The following is a 21,996-nucleotide window of genomic DNA, read 5'->3' as shown; positions in this document are numbered from 1 at the left end:
TTGTGTGATTTTCTTCTTCTTCTGAGCTTCTGCTGGGTCAGGGAAAATGACGTAACCCATAAACAAGACATGCAGACCGACATGTATTCATAGCTCACCATTCCCAAATGATCCAGCTTCATGCAGGGCACAAACAGGATGCTTTTAATTTTCTGCCTCTTCACCACCATTAAGACATCACATAGATCAGTGTTATTCATTCCACCGATCATGCAGAGCCACATTTGCAATTCCCATTAACTGTCAGAACCCTGTGACTATTATATGACTTGTACCACCCCCCACCCCCCCAGAATATGGAACTATTAAAGATCCCTCTAAGTTATCAGAGCACCTCTTAGGTATGTAGGGCTGTCTTTCATTGCCACTGCTGGCCCTATTGTACCTATGGGCCAATGACTCAGTTTGGCATGATCTGTTTGGCATGCAGAAGGTCCCAGGTTTAACCCCCAGCTTCTCCAGCTCAAGAATCAGACAGTAGATAGATAGTAGCTGCCAGTCGGACGTTACTGACCTTGATGGACCAATGGTCTGATTCAGTAGCCCGGTTCATGTTACACTGCACACATAACACATCCTGCATGGACTTGTGCACATCTGTAAGAGCCACAATACACTCACTTTAAATTAAACCAGAGACCAATACCTGGATAAATGTGACATGTCCAGCTATACATGCATTGCATGTAACAAGAAAATCGGCCAATGCCCATATCAAGAAAACTCATGCATACATCGTATATACATTCAATGTAACTTGTGCACAGGGCAGCTTCATGTGTTCATGGCATGAAGGGTGCAGCTTGCAAGTCAGTTATTACAAAATATTTTGCAAGATTTGAGGTCTCTGGAACTGTTTTACCGGATGTTTTTAGTCTTTCGCAGAGGAATAGGTATTTAGAACCTCTCCCTGTGCTAAGTTTCCTACTTGTGGAGAGCTTTGTTTTACGGGCCAGCATTCGTGGTATGCCATTTCACCACCATATGCTGACCCAGCTCAGAGACCAATCCCCTACATGCTGATGGTTTTTATATAATCATGGACAAGTTGCTTCATGCTTAAAACTAAAACTGTTAGTCTTGGGCCCATATTAATGAAATAATCCCAGTTCTTAGAAACTGGGCACTTTCCTGGAATATTCAGTGGAAACCATGGGGAACAGCGCTCAGAAGAGTCCAGTTACTGAAAAGCACTGATGTGGATTCATCTCACAGAGGTTCAACAGGGACCCTCTCTTCACGTTGGAGAAAGGTCACTATAGGGTACACTGCCCCAAAGCACTGTTTTTTACCCAAACCTGCAACTTACATTTTATCTGTTCTATTACCTGCACAAGGAAGTCGTCTAGTAGTATTTTAACAATAGTCTCCTAGTAAGTAGACAAATTTCATTAAAAGGTTTAGTTTTTTTCCCAAGGGCTTGTATTATGACTTTTTATAGTACTATGCCTTGTTCCTGTGGAATACAGAAGCCCGCACCTTCTAAAATCAAGCACATTTGCGTGAAGGTAAAGGTAACTCAGATTACCAGAATACACAAGGTACATGAAAGACAGCAACTCTGGAAGAAGGGTATTTTCTCCCATACATTATAGTTTTCTATATACAAGACATAGTATGCTGCAGTTCCAGAAGGCATGGACCATATTTTTCTCCTCAGAAATATAGACTGCCCCCTCAAAAAAAAAATCTTAACATTTTGATTGTTCCTATGCATTGCCAAAATGCTGCATTGTTTATACAGAATTCAAGGTTTTCTTAAAAGTAATGAAATTATCCTATAAGATCTACTAAAGAATCTCTCAGATTTACACAGCCTTTCTATGAAAGAATATAAAGCCAGCTCCAAGTTTATTTTCAGACAATTGGCCAGGATGGTAATGAAAATAGTTACTACAAGAGCATTTGTACAGTTAGGACAGTATCCAGCAATTTCATACGGTAAAGAAGTCTCTACATAGACTGCAAATCATCTACAACCATTACTTGACAATTGTGAACAGCAAAATTATGCATGCAAATGTAGGACTCATGTTGGCAGCTGCAAAGGAAGAGTCACAGGGGCTGAAAGACATTTTATAAAAAGAATCCAGATACTAGTATAATTCTTCAGGTGGGTGGGGGAAAACACAGTATTTAGATACCAATATAGGTTTGTATACATACATTACAGATTTCCACACAAAGTGTCTTAACTAGCATGAGAAATTACTGCTTCTGTCAGGTAAATTGACCCTTTACATTTCAAGTGACCCTGGGTCATCCGCAATTTGTGCCCTCATAGCTAATTAAGGCAAACTTTGCTTAAGCGAGTGGATCCAAGCACTAATTTAACACACACAAAGAGATACCACGGAGTGCTGGGCTGCACTAACAAGCTGACACACTGGCTGTTACAACAGTGGTTGGGCTGCAACATGGAGGGCCAATCAAACTCTACCTTCTTCCACCAGTGCCTGCCAAGTGGCTCTGTGCAGCATAGCTGAACAGACTCATGACACACATGTCACAACGGTCAGTGTTGCAGGAGCAACAACAAAGTGTCAGGGCAACCCCTTCTTGTCGAGCAGCAGCATCTACACAATGGCTAATAAGGTTGGATGAGCATATTTCAGGTAAGCACAGAGTAGTTAGAAAGTAACTAAACACTGTCCATCCATTAGCCACAGGCCAACTTGGATGCTTCACTCAAATCCACAAATCCTAAAATAGGTGTATAAATTAGGGTTGAACAGTGCAAGGGACTGCCTTGGGCCTAGTTTATACATCACTCGAAGACACAGCTGTCTTGGCACCATTTCAGAGTCTTTGTTGACATCACTGTAATCATACAAGGAACTCCTTCACCTAACAAGGAGCTTCCCTAGCAAGCTACATGGGTCTATTTTCATGCAGCAGAGTGCAGGGGGAACATACGGTGCTGGTCTGGATAATAAAGTCAGGCATTTGTTTACTGGGCTGCAAAGATAATGTTGGAATTCCATGTGAAAACTGCCCACTGAAGGGTCAATTAGAAAGCCTCCCCCCCCCTTTACACACCTAGAAGCATTTCAAATGTTCTAAACTTAAGGGAAGTGGTGGGTGCCCTACAGAGGCACATGAATTACTCTGTAGAATAGATCTTAAAGATAAAAAATAGCTCTAAGAAAGATTTGTTCAACCACCATTAAATAATCTTTACTATGAGCATATTCCGCCAGGCTAGGTTTGAGTAAATCTATTGAGGATTCAGCTGAAAACAAATCCAAGAGCTTGTTTTATTTAAGACAGCACAGAAGATATCAACTAGATGGGTTTTCTTTGTACATTTAGAATTTGACAGATGTGCAGCATAAGCTGTTTTCATATACCACTAGAAAGCTTGCTGTTCAGCAGCCAGCTTTTATGGTGGTTCCAAACAACAGGCCCATTGCACTTTTAAGGATAAGCTGAACCCTGTTTAGAACCTTGACATAAACCATGATTGTGTATCTTCTCTAATTGATCCTGAGAGCATAACCCAAAAATATTTTTTAAAAGTCTAACATCAATATGCATAAAGAATGGCACACATCTAAGAACTACTGTAAAATATGAACACTTGTTTATTGTTGAACTACACACTAAAAATCAAAGGTATTTTATACAGAAGATACGCGTTAGCGGGCAGAAACGTGAAAAAGTCAGTGGCAGCCTCGTTTTCACAGCATCCATTAGTTTCCTCAAAACAGATGGGTCATATTCTGGCACTCTCTTCAACAGCTGGCACTCAGATAGCCATAGTGCACTGCAGGAACTGCAAAGGAAGTACATTTAATTCCGTCAGAACTATCAATATTCAAGCAGAGGCTGCATGTTTTGTTCACTATCCTAATAAGCAGCTTTCACAAAGACACTACAAAGAATGACAGAGGGAACACAACTCAAATTGACTTTTAAACAACAAAGTATCCCTGTACATCATCCACAGAAATCTTCCCTACACTGTACACTATCATAAAAACAAAACTGATATTGCCTTAAATATACCCAGTATCCCAGTGGGCTATACATGTGCCTTAGCTTTAGATAAGCCGATGTTCCTTGTATACATATATCTTTATACCTGTAACCTGAACATGGGATGCAATATGTAGATGTAAAACTTCCACATGTTTGGAAGATATGAAACATAAGATTGTCAGAAAAAACTGGGAAAATTTGAAATATATGCAATACTTCTAAAAAGCAAACCTAAACTATTTTGCTACTTTAACATACAATGAACTGTTTGTAATTAACCATATAAAACTGTATTAATGACATCTTTTACAGAAAGGGTATAAATGCATTCATTTTCTCCAAGCAAAACTGCAAATACATTCAATACTGAAGCAAAAGAGATAAGTTATCCCTGTGCTATCTTAGCACATTTCAATCATTCCCTCAAAGGGATTTTTCCCCAGTGCTCCCCAAATTTCCATCAGAAAAACTGAAAAAGGCCCCGGAGGGGGGGGACAAGGGAAGGGATCTCCAGACCCCCCCCCCCCCCGGCCTTCACATGTCTAGAGATATGGCTATCACAGCCTAGATGTTTTACTTAAAACAGAAACCAAGAAAATAATATTCCAACAGAATTCAGTTCAAATTTTAGGTAGCTTTCATGCGTCAAGTAATGGTGCAGAAAAGTCTGAAGGGAGAGCAGTACTTTGCATGAGTTAAATGCCCCAGACAGCTGACAAGTTATACATATTCCAGTCTGAGAAACAGGTTATGTAACCCTGTAAACTAAGGACCAGTGTTTGCATACTTTAAAAATGATTACGCCCTAGATAAACACAATACTTCAGGCCTTGAATACAGCTTCAGAATTAGGACAATACCTTAGCCCTCACCTGGACAGCCCAGGCAAGCCGGATCTCATCAGAGCTCAGAAGCTAAGAAGGGCCGACCCTGGCAAGTACTTGGAAGGGAGAACTCCAAGGAATACCAGGGCTGGGACTTAGAAGCAGACAATAGTAAGTCACCTCTCTGAAACATCCAAGCCCCACTAGGGGCCACCAGAAGTCAACCATGACTTCCACGCACACACACACACACAAAATACTCACACATACACACAGAAAAGAAATAGAACAATACCTTTTCCAGAATACTATGTTAGCAGGAGACTGATTTTGGATATTAGTAAGAAAACAATGCTGTGGTCACAGCTATTAAGGAATCATAACTGGTAATACCAGAAGCTACAGCTTGAAATTACTGAAGCTAGAAACACAGCTTGTTTTGCAGATGTATTTTTTTCACAGCCCTTGCATGCAAAACCATTTTGGAATGGGGCTATCTTAGTTAAGGCTTCATTATTAGCACAGTCAAGTGTATAAAAATTTACCACTGAGGCTACTACTAGAAATTACAAAAGGGAGCTCTGCAGTCTTAACTAGGGAGTGACACACAATTCAAACAATACAGCCATCAAGTAGATATCACTTGGGGCAATAAGCCTGCCTCACATATCCGTCATTATTTGACACCTGTAAGCATCCAGACAGGTGACTCCCATATTCTGTGAACAAGGCTACTAGGACCTCAAGCAATACATGAAAAGTGTGGTATGTAAATATTTTAAACAAATTAAGTAGGAATGTAAAGCAACAAAACTGAGGAGACGAGGAGACCAGGGTCACCCTACTGCATGGAGGCCTATGCGTGTGATTTTGACAGTAAATGCCAACACTACTTGGAGATAGGCGAGTGCTTAAAAAAACTCCTGAAAATGCTGCAAGCACATAATAGAAAACAGATTACCAAGTTACATCATGCATCTCTTGTAAGGGCACCTTCTATAGAATCTGAATAGCCAGTTCTGCTACTTACATCATCATATACAAGATTCACAATGCCCTGTTGCATGCTGTCTCGTCTTCTGAAGAAATCTACAAGAAATAGATAAGTTCCTGTTGTCAAAATCTTGCGCTTTAGTACTGTGCTAATTTCAAACACTGATTTGCAACCGCATTTAAATGCCTCAGCCTGCAAAGGACTACATCTTTCTGAATGACACCTTTTATTTTAATGATTAATACTCTTTTATTCAATTAATTCCACTAATTGTCATAGAAAATGGATAATTCACACACTGTAGCAGAGACCTCTTCAAATATTGTTTACTGAAATGGCTTTTCAAGCTTACAGTGTTTGTAACTATAATTAAAATATCACATTTGGAAATTAAGTCTTAATGCTATTTTCACTACCTTGAATTGTCAATTGTCATGATACATTGCATGTTGTTCTGAATTATAATGGAGAAACAGAAGCAGTTTGATTAATAAACTGCAATAGTCTTTACATTAAACCTCATTCTGAAGTTATGGTTTAAGAAAATATGCATGAGGAATAGAATCCTTAGTCACCAAAACTCACCAGTCAAAGCCCGAAGCTTCACACAACAAGCCACATAGTCGTCAAAAAAAATTCTGCCGTTCTTGCTGTAACGTTTGACGATAGCAATTAATGTCTGTGGACTTAGCCTATAACCTGGATAAAGTAAAAAAGTTTACAAGGCTTTGGATGTTAAACATACAGAGACTATTTCCAACAGTCACAAATCATGACAACCAAAAGGAAAACCCTGACAGCCAACTAAATGGACATATTACTAAGATAAAGTACCTGCTGAACAGGAAAGGGACATCTTTCCTTTCTTCTGAAGAAGTGTGCCTGCACACGAAAGCTTATACCTTGAATTAAACTTTGTTGGTCTTAAAGGTGTCACTGAACTCAAACTTTGTTCTACTGCTTCAGACCAACACGGCTACCCACCTGGATCTATCTTTCCTTTCTGAAAGCTCTATTGCTGCTCTGGATTCTCATCTAGGACTAGCAGATCAGTCTTGTAGAAGTTTCTCCCTGTCTAAATCACATCCTTCTAACAGTGTAATCCTATGCAGACTTATTCCAGGCAATGGCTTGAAGTCAATGGGGTTCTGTCTACATTGCTTTATCACTCTGATGGCCAGAGACAGACCCAGATCTGCCATCAAATAAAGAAAAAGCAATAATGAAGGGGCCACTAGCTGCCAAGAACGGGCAGATGGGGAGTGCTTAACTTGACCTCACCCACTTTCTTATACAACACAGCAAATGTGCTCCTCCCCCACCACTTTGCCTCTCCAATCCCACTCTGCACTGTTTTGGAAAGACCTGGGTTCCAAGACTGGAGTCTGCCAGAAAATCTGTAATTCTGATCTAAAAATCATACATGCGTATTTACTACAGAGTCCTACTTGGAACCTGTGAGATTAGGTTGATGTCCCATCAATCAGTTGTCCTTAGCTCTAAAAGAAAGGCCCACAAATGCCAACCCCAACCACTGGAACTAAACCATATACCTCTAAGCATCTCGACATCACATTACTCATTGGCTACACAAGCCAGGTAACAGGAGCTGAAAATGTTCATTTAACCCGACCCCGTTTTCAAAAATTGTTGTGCCATATGAAGATATTTTCATTGATGAGGGCCTCGTTTCTACATTCCAAAACACAAATCTGTTTACTATTCTGCTTTCAGATGCCAAAGAAAGGTTCTCTGAACACCTGTCCTTCAGGATACCCAGCTATTATTTAACTCTGAGTGCTGTGCTGCAGTCTCTTCTACCAGCTGGCTGCTGAGCAAATTTATTGGGAGTCCACCAACAATACCTGGAAGTTACACTGATAAGTTATAGAAACAATACCATGTTCAGTACACAGCCTACTTTCAAACAAACTATCTTACATTCAAAATTGCTGCAGTGCCTGTGAGAGGTCATCAAAACTATTTCCAAGTTATATGGACAATAAGAAATGCTGCCAAGATTCGTGTACACAGCATACAATTTTAGACAAGAGTTTGTCTTTAACAGGTCTGAAAGCAATCTATTTTGTTTTGGTGTTATCTTACCCATAGCTACGATGACTTGAGTCAATTCGTGAAGTTCTACAGTTCCACTTCGATCTTGATCAATCATCATGAAGTTTTGCTTCCAAGCACTTAGAGCTGCCCAGAGTTCTTTAAATTCATTGAAGCCCATTTTCCCAGTATTATCTCTCTGAGGTCAGTTGGTTAACAAAAAAAACTTAACAGAATTCTCAAACAGCTACTCATAAAGCAACACCACGCCAAATGTGGCAACCTAGGTGAAAAAACAGGTCTACTAACATAATGGCTCATTTTGTCTTACTAATGTCCTCTTTTCTTAGGGTTCCAGGAAGGCAGAGGTTGAGATGCAGCTTACTTTTTAGTTATAATCTGTCATTTGGTGCATGGTTTTTTATTCAATACTTTGTCAGCTGCCAGTACATTTTCCTTACATATAACTCTACTACCATAAAAGAAACCAGGAAGAAAGTCACAAAACTACTCTTTCACAGGGCCTCAATACTTGCCCAGGAAATCTTGAAGGGTTTTTCTTTTTTAAAGAGGAACTTGAACAGCAGGCTTGAGAAAGACCCTTGCCTGACAAATGAGCATGCAGTGACAGCTGGAGTAGAGATCAGCAGAAGCCTAACTTTTTGGACTATCGTATAACTCTGCCTCAGCTCATGGTAGTGCTGAGACACTCCTACATGTGTTGGAGGAAGGTCCTCACACCAGAGACACTCTGGCATTAGAGGAATGCAATTGCAGGATACAACCCACTATAAGGCAGTTCCTTACTAACATAAACCAGAAACCAGAATACAGGTCACAAAACATTCTTTTCATAAGACAGTCATCATAGAGAAAGTGAAAAGATGCTTTTTGATGTATATATACACACAAAGCACCTTTTAATAGCTACTTGGTCCCCTGCCTCTATGGCTTCCATTATGTGGAACAAGTCAAACTCTGGCCTAATGAATGGTCCCACCCACCTTCCTATTTTCTTTGCTCAGGAGAGTGCTGCAAACTCACCAAAGTGAGGAATAGCCTGGGAATGTAACAGGCCTTTTTGATTGTTTAATACCAGCACCCATGACACAACAAAACATGCAGTTAAAGTACTGAAACCTTGTGGGGAAGAAGAACTGCAAGCAAGCTTTGAAACAGTGGACACTTTCTTTGACTATCAAAGCATCCCATCCTATTAACACTAGACACAGAACAAAGGTTCTGAAATGTATCTAACATCTGTTTAAAGCTACCTTACAAGTCACCAGCAAGACCTACTGAGTTCAGTGGGATTTACTCCCATGTCTTTGGTTGCAGCTTAGCCCTGATAATCACAACCAGATCAATTTAGTTCTCATTCAGTTCTCATTCTTCCCCTCCCACTCACTTCTCCCAAGTTGTGCTGTGGTCTAGAATAGAGATTTGGACCCTATATCTTTGCTCTGTGCATATAACCTCTGCAGGTGCTACAGAGACAGTCCTTGCTGCAGAGCTCACTTCCTCTGAGCTAGACATGTAGGGGCTCAGTGAAAAGCAGAGGACTGCCTCTGGCACCCACGGGGAGACATGCACTGAGCAAAGGTGTTGGATCCAAGCCAGAGACGCTCCTAAATTCCCATTGAGACCAGTCTCTAAACCCTGGTTCCATTGCACCCCTAAACATAACCCAACTATATGAATGCAATACTAAGCTGATTGTTCCATCTGACCATTGTTTATAAAAAGGATACATCCAACATTGATATCATAATTCTGCAGGTCTCCAAGCTGAATGCTGAAATTATAAGCAAAGGAAGCATTACTACAAAGCCACCTTGCAGGGATCTCAGCCTTAACCACCATTAGTCTGTCATAATTAGCACCACAGTGAAGTTCATAAAAACTAACGATCCAAGTACAATTATACAATGACTAATTTGTTGAAAACAGAAATTCATGATGAATACATACTGATAAGAAAAAATTCCTCTATTTTGCCACTCTATACAACCTGCATAATCTGTATGCAAACAGAAACACTGTCAAATTTATTCTAGAAAAGTGTTACCAGCCGAAAGTGCCATTCAAAACACAGAGTGTCATCCTAAGTACAGTGACACCCTTCTGCTTACTGAAATCAATGGGCTTAGAACAGTATAGGTCTACTTAGGATGGCACTGTTAGAAGAGTAATGGAAATTGACATCAAATTGGAACTATGACAATGCTTCCTCAGTTGGAAGGTGATCTTCAAGCAATTCCTGGCACACTGAAAAGTTGAATTCCTTATCAGAAGGACCAGGAAATAGAAAGAAAAACAAATATTATTGTCCAAAAGTTTTTGATACACAGCGTAGCTTTACCAGTATTTGAGGACATAAATAATGGCTTGAGGGGGTCTCAACTGCCTTCTGAACCTTCTCACAGCTTCCATGGAAAATGAAGCATCTTATATGCTAAACCCATGTATATGCAATTATGAAATAGATATTTTTTCTATTACACAAGACTAATTTTACAATATACCATGGCTATCCCAACCATTCCGTTTCAGGTGTACACAAAATAGTGTTGCTTGCACAGCGCTCACTTCAGGAACTTTACATGCAAGGAATGCTGGTGCAGAGATCTCATTGTTACTTAAACTTCCATGATCCAGAATTTAAATTATGGAAATATTTATGCATGCAGTTTCAACCCGTGGGATTTCAAAGGACTAACTTTGAACTGGACTTCATTTGGTCTGGCTGAGGTGGCCTTTTTCTTTTAGTCACAAGACACGTAGCACAGTATTTAGTGTATTAGCAATATGTTTCTGTGCAAGATACCATGGGGGAGAAGAACATTCATATGCATGCCTCTCCAATGAGCAGAAAGTATCCATCAAAGATTAGAGTCCCAAAAAGATCTCATAAGGAAAAGCTACTAAAGGAAAGCAACATGATGATGTCTACATGTCTGACCTGTGCATGCCTCTGCCATTTAAAACCAATTTTAAAATACTGTGAGGATCCGATCCTGATTAGGTCCTCAGCCCAATGGGCTGAGGCACTCTTGTCTATTATTCTCCCCTACCTTGGAGTCTTTTCAAGTGCACTCACAGCATTTTTAAACATCTTTAAAATGGCAGAAGCATTTACAGGTCAGTTCTGTTTGGCCCTCAGGGTAGACCAGATAAGAAGTTCAATCTGAAGAACTTCAAAAGAGGGTGTTTGTTTTGTAAACAGCAACCTGACTACTGTCATCTCAATGCCAAACCAAAGCATACATCGCACAAGCATCTAGTACAGGGGTGGCCAAACTGAAGCTCGGGAGCCACATGAGGCTCTTTCAAACATATTGTGTGGCTCCTGGCAGGACAGCTGGGGAAGCATGCCTCCCCAATTGGACTTTCCTTCCCCAGCCAGTGTTTCCCTCCCTGGGTAGGCTTGAGGTGGAGAGAAGGGGGAAAAGAAAGCAACTTTAATTTTAAATGCATTCTCAAAGCCCCCCCACCTGCTAGCTTAGAGGAAGCATTTGTCTCTTTAAATCCCTTCTCCAAGACAGCCGGTGTGGGGGAAGGGAGGGAACTTGGAGGATGCACTTAAAGAAGAGAGCTAGTTTGGTGTAGTGGTTAAGTGCGCGGACTCTAATCTGGGAGAACCGGGTTTGATTCCCTACTCCTCCACTTGCACCTGGCTGGATGACCTTGGGCAAGACATAGTTCTGATAAGAGCTGTTCTTGAAAAAGAGCAGTTTATGTCAGAGTTCTCTCAGCCCCACCCACCTCACAGGCTGTCTGTTGTGGGGAGGGGAAGGGAAAGGAGTTTGTAAGTCGCTCTGAGACACCTTTGGGTAGTGAAGGGCGGGGTATAAATCCAATCTCTTCTTCTTCTAAAGTTGCTTTCTTTTCACCTCTCCCTTCCTCCTTCTCCCCATCTATTTGCTTTCTTTCCACTTTTTTCTTTCTTTCCACCTTTCTCTCTCTCTCTTTCTTTCCACCTCTCTCTGTCTCTCTTAGACAAATAAATATCATCAAACAAATAAACATCACTGGACAAATAAATATTGTTATCAATATCTGTTTTTACCCCTTTTGTTTTTATTTTTGGCAGTCTCATTTAATGTTAATGAAAAGCAAATCATATTTTAAATAAAAACGTGTAATATCTGTTAATGTCTTGTGGCTCTCAAACATCTGACGTTTAGTCTATGTGGCTCTTACATTAAGCAAGTTTGACTGCCTCAATCTAGTATTTAAGAAGAGTCAAAAATACCACAGGAGACACTTGAAATAGCTCTCTGGATTCTTTGTCATTGTATCCATGTGAGACAATGTTACTGTAACTCTTCACAATACATATCCTGTTGCAAGATGTTTTCTCTGGAGATGTTGATTTTTTAAAATTAAAAGCGCATACAAAATAGTACACAAATATTTAATTTAAAGGGGCTGTAAAGTCTTACGAGTGTAAGTTCCAGTGATTCCAGACTGTGTTAGACACCTCTGTAGCTCTTCAGCATCCACTTCACCATCCTGTAAAGTGAATGCAGATATGTTTGACATTCAGGGACACGGACCAGCTTAGTCATACAAGATGAAGTGTACACGAATAATACACAGCCAACTAAAATTTAGCCAGACTTGCAGACCTAGAATACTTCACAAGAATGCCTTATCTAAGAGTCTACCATACTGAGATCATACTCTACATAGAAAATCAGAAATCTTATATACAACTTAAAATGAAGCATATTTTAATTTGAGATTGTAGTGGTACAAAGTAACAGATCTTTCATATGAAGTTGCTTGAGATGCTGATCTTTTTTTTTAAAAAAAAAAGCCACACAAAATGTTTCACATTTTGTAAATTACTAAAGAAACCATGTAAATATAAAGACTTGAAAGGCTTTTTCCTTTCACATTTCCCCTACAAGTTTATACTACACATTCACAAATGTTGCAGATTAAACTCAAGCCCAACTGTGTACATACACAAAAAAAGAGCTTCCTGCTCCCAGGGACCCAAGCTCAAAAGATGATCAAATAAGATTTAACCTCCAAAGGAAGAAGATTCACTCACCACCATGGCATGAAGTGTAGCATTTTCTACTACCATGGCACATCTATGAGTAATACTGCTAGGAGGACACACCTGGCACAGAGATTTATCCCAATACAGAAAGTTCTGTATGCAAGTAATGTGTTACAGTATATTATACTATCTTTCCCCAAACTGACTTTACATCCCTCACACCCCAAACAAAAGTGCTATTTGCGAGCTTCTCCAATGAAAGTTTAAATGTTTTAATAAATAAAAATATTGACAAGCTTCTTTTAAGGGGGAGGGAGGGATTTGGGGTTTATCGTTTTATTTTTTTTAACTGGAATTTTTAAAAATTGTAAGCGGCCTTGAACTAAAAGGAAAGACAGGGCTTAAACCTTTGTAATAAAAAAAAGTGAAGATAAATTCAAAATCCAGTATTTCTTGATTCTGACCCCATTCTAATCCCATTAACCTGAAGTTGAAAGGATGGGGCTTTTGAGGAGTTTCCAGGAGGTTGGTGCAAACCGTCTTAGCTACGCCACCCTGAAAGAGCTCATCTTCCTCCTGGCTACATTGAATAAATAAGTACTGTGCAGATACAAAAGTCATATCACTGTTAGCAGGAGAGAGTATGAACTCAAACGTATTTTAGCTATGCTTGAATACTGCAAAGGTGCAACATTTACAGCGCTATCAAACATGCTTAGTAGACTAGGAATCAACATGGCTTTGTATTCAAGAAAATGTCTGATGTGGCTATATAACAATAAGATAATTATGGCATTTACCCACAAAAACAAGAGCATTTTTCATTGGGTAAGCTCACAGAGGAAAAGGAGCACTGAAATTTTGGTGATGAGTATACTTCTGAGCCCCACTGACTGATGCAAAGCAATTCAGCAACACTCAGAAATGATTTCATGTTCCTGTGTTTACCCTCCCCTCCAAAAGCAATACTCATGTTTCTGTGAATTTCTACCTGATCAGTTCTTTTGAGTGTCAGGGCCCACGCTTCCATCACCCCACTGGTCTTGCTACATGGCAGATGACAGACTGTGCTTATTTGACTGGTACTTCAGGAGTGAATGTTTATTCCTCCTATAAAAAACTAAATTCACTAAAATATTACACTTGAGAATTAATAAAAATATGGAAGTCAGCAAGTGTTCAAGATCCTAGGCAGAGAAATGCAAAACAAATAAAAGATCTCTCCCTCACCCATATATTTTAAGTTCTCATAAATACAGTTACTCTTAAAGCAATGGTTTTTCAAAGTGTGTCCTGGAGAACCCTAGGTCTCCTTGAAAACGTATGAAGGATTCTTCAATGAAACGATCAATGATGGCGAGCGAGCTGCCTAGAAAGACAGCTTACTTGCCACTAATGATCTTCTCTGCTGCACCACTGCAAACAGCATTGGATTCATTCTTGAGTGGACTCTCGGCTTACATACAGCCAAACAGACCCTATCAACACGCCCCAAAATTCTTTGCTAGGCAGAGCTTATCACCAGCAAAGATGGAAAGGGTTCCTTGAAGATAACAAGTTTAAAAACCATGGCCTTAAAGTTTTAAGGAAATGCAATGATGGCAGCAATTTGGTCTCCAAAGGAGGGACAACTCTTGAATCCAAGAAGCACTAGCAAAACACTGAAGACATACCTTAGCGGCAATCCACATTTATTTTTGGATATGTAACCAATCCAGGAATTTGTGGGAGGTCTAATACATATAATGGATCTTCTATGCATGCAAGGACTTTCTGGAAGAAGGCGGCTCTAAGCACACTTACTTTGCATACTTATAGGCAGTTCCCTATATTAGGAATACTTCTGGCAAGTCCCTTCTCTTTTCAAAAACTGATTCTTCTATAAAGACTTTCCTACAGACTCACCAAATCCTCACTTCTGATAAGATTAACTCCCCACCATCTTCCACCCCATCCTAGTTGTTCTGAATCAGAGCTTGTCTTTACTACTCCAAGTACAACCCAGTGCCCTAAATTCTGTGAAGGATCCAAGATTCTCCATTTAGGGAACTTCCTAGATGAAAACAACTACCAAGCAAAAACACTTCAAATTAGGTATTTTATAAAAGACAGCCACTTCTCTAGAGACTTGAAGCAGTTTTATAACCCACACTTTTATCTATCAAATCCACAGGGTTCTTTAGCAGTTTCTACTGCTAATTGAGAGGAAGAGAAGCAACCACCAACCCAACCTAGGAACAGCTACTGCCAGAATGAAGAAAGTCATCAGAAGGTGGTTTCATTCTGGTGACTCCTATCTTCACCATTCTTTATCTGCAGAAGATTGATACTGAACGGAAGACTACATTTGTTGATGAATACTATTTATTTTCTATTCTATTGAAGCATTAGCCTTCAACTTGCTGCAGATGTCTGACCAATCAACTAAATGGCAGATAGAGAAGAGCTGCCATGTCTTTTATTTTCACCAAGTTGCTATGGCACCCTTCATAACAGACATACCTTCTCCAGGCTGAAAACATAGAAGAGTGCTCTGGTACCTGCTAACTAGCTGCCTGATTCTCCACCCAAAAAAATGGGGAAGAGGAAAAAATAACACTAGCTTTCTAGACCCACATTTGTGCTTTCTTCCTGCCAAGTGTATACTGACAGTCTAATAACACTTTAACTGGCCATACCCAGGGTTTACACACGTAAAATTCAATAAACAGGAACCCAAATTGTAGAAGTTATGTACTCTTAAGGGAAACTTCTGATTGCAGAAACAAACTTGAACCCCACCTATCTTTCTACAAATATATGCTGTGCAGTTTCCTCTAAAGAGGCAGATGTGAGTATTGCTAACAAGCTGGCACCTTCAGAGGTAGGATATAATGCTATCATTAATGTTCATGAGAAGGCCCAATTCAGGTGAACACAAGGTGTACAGAATTAATTTTTAAATCAATAATACTTCATTGCCTATCTGATGCCTCAATGACTAATCCAAACAAAGCTTCCAGCTGTCCAGAGTAACTGTTATTTATGCCACCCTAAAAACAATAGAAAGGAACTGCAAATGTATAACCACTCACATGTTGTGTCCCAGAATATCCTTTCCATTCATTATAAAATCACTTTGATGACTTACAATTTTGCAGAATCTAAAAATGCTCAGCCTCCTTTCTACAAACATTAAAGGTACCAAGATAAATGAGTAACTGACTTAGAGATCATGTGTTCTTAAACTATACTAATTTTTGCATGTCATCTTAAAAGTATTTAGGTTTCTGGACCTGATGAAACCCACTACCATCAACAAAACCTGAAAATAGCCTTTCCTGTAGTGCAGAGAAATCCTGTACACAAGCTGTCCCTATCGAAACACCGGTATGTAGGGCTGAATAAGTGGATCATCATCACAAGTAGTGTGGCTCATCACCTAAATTTGTAAAAAGGCAAAAGAAAAATCTAAAGTAAAGTTACTTACCTGAAATGGAAGTTCTTCATGCAGATCCATATCTTGGGAGAATGCATAATGGCATCACAAGTCCCAAAACGTTCTAGAGACCAATGACCTGTGGGGCCATGCATATGCCCTTTGGTGAATCTTTACACTATAACCTTTTAACCAGTTCTCTTTTACTGGTGCTACTCTATAAAATACCTAGATATGTGCAATATGCTTCTTCTTATACCAACCCAGAAACTTGATGCAGACTCAAAAATAATAAAAAGGTACTTTTGCATGGTTTTTAATATTGCATGTCTAATAATTATTTAACATGAACAGAGCCAATGGGAAAAAAAACATCCTAGGTATGCCACACAATCTTAAATATTTGGAATGGGATATGCAGAGCTAAAATAGCTTACTACGGCCTGCATTTAAACCTGAACTTAATTTCCAAAACAACTCTTGCTAAAAACAAGAATTCAGTTTAAGATTACAAAAAAACTGAATAACAAAGAAGACGATGAGTTTTTTGGAGAATGGAATGATTTTAAAATTTATCTGGAAAAGAACTGGGATGTGAAACAAAACTTAATATGTTTAGATCAATATTAAGTCAAACGATGTTATCTTTAGATTGTAATGATGAAAAACTGATATTGTTGATGATATGAAGTAATTTGGAGCAGGGGTGGAAGCATTGTGGGAAGCCATTGGAGGGAGGGGAGGAACTGGGAATGGGGTAGACAATTGATAGAATGAAATGTTTTATATGTTGTATTCCTGAGAAAATAAAATTTGTTTACTAAAAAAAAAAAAAAAAAAAACAAGAATTCAGTGGTTCTCTTTAGTGTGTTTCCAGAATAAAAAGAGAGAGAAGAGGAAGCTGAAACGGTGCCATTGCTTCAATACGTGGGTATGGTAGATTTGTCAATGACTGACTGGAACCAAGAAACAAGAACCCTAAATTTGTTCCCCAAGTTTTATTTTAACTTTTGTAATCAACAAAAATAGGCCCAGGTCAAACAAAAGTGATCCACCATGTGGGAATACTTGCACAAAGCCAATAACCATGTAGTTTGACTAGCTTCAGCCTTGCCATCGCAATTACCCCCACCCCACCAGAAAAGACAAGCTGAAGGTTATCAAACTGCAGTGTTCAGCAGCAAATCACTGTAAGATTAACAGATACTAAATGGTGTTTAAAATGAAATTACTAGCAGTATTAAGAGACTGCTACTATAATAGACAAAACAGCTTACTTCCAAAATTTGAAGACAGCAGCTTTAACTTACCTGTCCAGAAATAGCGCTGAAAAATGTCCACATGGGATCAGCAGCAGCAGCATAGGCACCAGAATAAACCGAATATCCAGAAGATGCAGCATGGGCCACACTCGGTACTCCTCCTGGGACTGGCTGACCCATGGCCATTTGCATTGGTATCTGGCCACGGTAAGCGCCATACTTGTATGAAAAGAATAAGCATATTTCACTGTACTTACTAGCTCAATATAAACATGCATTGTCATTGAAGTTTATTTTCCTACAGCCAAATGTAAGTATACTGTACTATTACCACTACAATATCTTGATAAGATAGAAAAGCTCGACTGGCACACCAAACCAAGATGTATGACAAGTATGACAGTTTGCCCATATGAAGGTTGAAATAAGGCCCTTTAATCCTCAATTTTGAGTTATATCAGTGTCTTCACTCACACAAACCAGATGAAGACTTATGTTTCTATTTCCTGGTTAGTGAACATACTCCCAGAAACATAGACTATAAAGATAAGGGCCTTTATTCTGAATAAGTGTTAGTCAAGGATGCTCAATTTCTGTAAAATTCCTATAGGCATATGCCAGATAGTAATATTCCTAAGATTTCCAGAGCTTGAAAGCAACACTTACTGGGTGGAATTCCAAAAGATTCAAACACAGTACACTAAAATGCCTGCTACTCTCTTTTGGTTTGGAAAAGTAGTAAGCATCAATGAATGAAAACATTCTCTCAGAGTAAAGTTTAAATTCAGTAATGAAAACGGATGGAACCCTGCAACTATTCACTGTTGTTAGTTTGACTACAGCAATAGTTTCCAGGATTTTAATAGGGGGGAGGGTTGAAGTAAGGTGCACATTCCGTAATTTCTAAAAGTTCCTTAAAGACATACACTTTGAAGAGGCTTCATTTGGTTACAGTTGTGCATCGAGGACTACTAATTTACGGGAGTTCTTTGCCCTGCCTTTAATAATACCTCATCACCGCATAAATTAAGCACGTGACACTTTCTCAGCCTTAGGCCTGTGAGATGAATAACGCGATTTTCTGGCACTGCAACAGCACGGCCATTCTGGTTTTTTTTTTTAAAAAAAAAACCCAAAAAAAGGCCCCGGGCCCCCCCCCCCCCCTCCACGTTCTTCCATTCCCCAGCAATCCTCTAATTACGAGAGAGGGCAGAGCGGACGCTACTTGAATTCAGGTAAATTATTCTGAAGGGCCCACCCGCTCCCAGGCATCATCTGAGGGAGAAACGGCCGCAGTCCTGCCGCGCCGGCCCCCACGACGGAGCCGTGACGAGGCCACACAGCGAAAGGGAAGGAAATTGCGAAGAGACGACCAAGAAGCTGACAGGCAGACCACAAGGCCGGAGAAGGGGAGGACAGACAGGCCTTCCCTCCAATCACTTCCCTTGTACTTACCGCTCCGAACCCTGGGTACGTCATCCCGCCGCTAGGAGAGAAGACCGTTAAGAGGTGGGGGAGGGGGGGGAAACCGTTGCCCGAATTCGAAGCGGGGTTAGACTCAAAATCGACCACAAGGACTACCGTCCACCAGAGTCTAGGAAAAGGCCGTCTCCTTCCGGGCTCGACGCACGAACAGAAAAGCGGAAGTCCCTTTACTCCTCTCGTCATGCGTTGCTGCCTCTTGCCATTGGCTGAGGGGATGTCCTCCCCTTCCTGGAATTGGCTACCGAGTGGAGGTGAAGGAGGGGCATCAGCAAGAAGGGGAAAAGAGAAACAAACACTGGCGAGAGGGAATGATGTCTTCGGCGGAAGGGGCGGGGAAAAGAGGTGATTGTCGTCTGCTGGGAAGATGCAGCTATTAGTTTTGCAAGGATTACCGTGGATTAGAGAGCTCATGTCCATCAGTCTGTGTGTGAGCTACTGGGCTCAGATTCAGGGATATATATGCTGGAATGTTGTAGCCTATAAAAGGGCCACCCAGGTCTTATTGGGTTTCCTAACAACGTAAGTTACTCCACTGGAATTTCTGATAAAGTTTGTAGGCGGCTGTGTTGGCCCAGAACAAAAAGAAAAAACAACAGTTGGGTAATAACTTAGTAGTATCAACCACAATGTCACAGAGTAGTAAGCTTTTGAGTTCTCCTGAGGTCTTCATTAGACTCACGGTTCAGTACCAAAAAGGTGGAGTTATGGTTCCAGCATGCCTTTTAATCTTCTTGGAACTTCCTGGAAGTGTGACAGGAGTAAGCCTAAGCAGGTCTACTTGGAAGTGAATCCCATTTTATTCAAGGAGGCTTACTCCCAGGAAAATGTTATGAAGATTGTAGTCTTAAATTAGAAACGTGTGAAGTATGAAACCAATTTTGAGATGTTCTGCATGCTACTAAGACCAGTAAGGAAGAACCACCCTCCCTTTGAAAATGGAAATATTAATCATGTCAGTTTCTGAGAGATTGAAAGACTGGAGTAACACACACTCTGGATTCATTGTCATGGGAGCTCAGAGTTAGGTCTTTTCATGTGTTACTTCTCAATGGATTCAGTTGTGCAAAATATACAGGGATGTTTGTTTATATTGTATTGTTCTATTTTAAGTTGCTTTGAGGCCCCATTGGAGAGAAGTGAGGTATAAGTATCTGCATAAATAATCAGGGTAATTAACAGGATGAATCCCACCCCATTTTTAAAAGATCTGTTTATTATAGTTTTATTTTTCCATTTAGCAAAGAGCTGTGGACAGTTTACATAGTTTCCACTTCCCTACAAATAAATGGGTTCTACATCAATCCAAGCCTGAACTCTCCCTAGAAGCTGAAAGGACCAAACTGAGGTTATCATACTGAGTAGCAAGTCTACTCAGCAGTTAATTCCATTTTGTTTTATTTATGTAAAACGTTGATACACTGCCTTTTGACCCAAATAGCATTCCCACGGCAGCGAACATTAGGCATTAAACCATTGAAATCTTAAAATAACATTTAAAGTGTATTTAATTTAGTAGTACAAGAAAAACATGTAAACATAAAAAGAAACAAAACACACACAATGAGAGAGGAGGGCCAATAAGAATTTTACTGGCAGTATGTCAAATGAAGCAAGTATTTACCTTCTCACTGTTACATCCTTGAAAACATAATGTAGGAAAAGGCAGAAACATACTCAGAAATAAATCTTGAAAGCGGAAGCAGATTACTGGTTTACAACATTTCTATGGGAAAGTTATTTCTGAGCACAGATTGACTTGTATCATATATTGGACATGAATTATTTGGTTAATGGTGGAGTTGTGTGTTGGGCCTATATAATTGGGCCTACATAAGATAGCCGGACCCAAAATGCCCCTGAATCTCTCAGATGTGCATTGTGTGAACCTTTCTAAAAGCGCTTTGGTGAGAATCTCAGAAACTGTATTTAATCTTTTACTCTTAGGATAAGGGATAATATTTCTGATTTCATTTGCATAGGTCAGTGTTTTTGTATCATCATGACTCATGAGTCTTTCATATTTATATTGACATATATGTCTAGGATGAAGTGAGGTAGAAAGCTGTTACTGTGTATAGATCAGTATGATCTAGTCTGTAAGTCTTAGCTGTCATGCTAAGTGGCTAATAATCTTACAGCCAGGTGTTAAACTACCAGGTGCTACTCTTTGTCCTAGTTAAGAGTAGGTAATTAGTCTGCCCTGTTAGTGATTGGCTGGGACTTGTATATAAGGTGTAAGCTTGATAAACTGGGTGGGGGACATAGCTCTCTCCAACTGAGGCATGTTGTGCTGTGTAACAGTCTGTATATTCTCTGTGTAAATATTCACCATTACTGCACTATAAACGTTCCTGAACGTTCACTGCTAGTCGGTCTCCAGGCTTCTTATTTACTGCACCCAATAATTTACTCATTTCAAGAGTGACTATTGATTTTAAACAAGAATCTTAAAAAAATATACACGGGTAAACTTTGGTTGGGATATGAGGCTTTCGCTTGACACTTGAAACAAAGACACTTCTGACTTCTCTTCAAACAGAGAGCTGATAACCTGTAGATATGGGTTATTGAATAATCCTCTCCATATAGCCCTGTGGTCAATGTCTTGCTTTGAAACAGGAAAAGAGATTCTTTGTTTCCATGTGTCTGTTTTAAAGGGAATGCTTCTCTCATGGAGCTTAAACTATTACACAAAGATATGGTCCCTACAACCCACACCAGTCAACATTCTGGCTGCAGCATTCTGTATGAATTGCAGCTTCTGGACAGTCTTCAAGGGCAGGCCCACATAGAGCACATTGCTAATCTAGATGTTACCAAGGCATGAATCACAGAGGCAAGGACTTTCCAGTCTAGGAAGGGCTGCAGCTGGTTCACCAGCCAATGCTGGTGAAAGACTCTCCTGGCTATCGCTGCCACCTGTTTAGCCAATAGGAGATCCAGGTCTAGTGAGACTCCCAAGC

General features: G+C 40.0%; 1 protein-coding gene across 1 annotated transcript; it reads right to left on the bottom strand.

Annotated features, from left to right (window-relative positions):
- Positions 1-1,818: 1,818 nt before the first annotated feature.
- GCA (grancalcin) lies at positions 1,819-19,245 on the bottom strand. The gene is made up of 8 exons (XM_015426234.1): positions 19,004-19,245; positions 17,597-17,767; positions 12,300-12,369; positions 9,606-9,649; positions 7,906-8,053; positions 6,385-6,498; positions 5,836-5,894; positions 1,819-3,775 (listed from the first exon to the last, which is right to left on the bottom strand). Exons 1-8 carry the CDS (start codon positions 19,214-19,216, stop codon positions 3,749-3,751), a joined length of 846 nt encoding a protein of 281 aa, XP_015281720.1. The 5' UTR covers positions 19,217-19,245; the 3' UTR covers positions 1,819-3,748.
- Positions 19,246-21,996: the final 2,751 nt, after the last annotated feature.

Source organism: Gekko japonicus, unplaced genomic scaffold (genome assembly GCF_001447785.1).
Source record: "Gekko japonicus isolate JY-2015 unplaced genomic scaffold, Gekko_japonicus_V1.1 scaffold399, whole genome shotgun sequence".
NCBI classification, from domain to species: domain Eukaryota; kingdom Metazoa; phylum Chordata; class Lepidosauria; order Squamata; family Gekkonidae; genus Gekko; species Gekko japonicus.
This window is presented reverse-complemented; position numbering and strand designations above follow the sequence as displayed.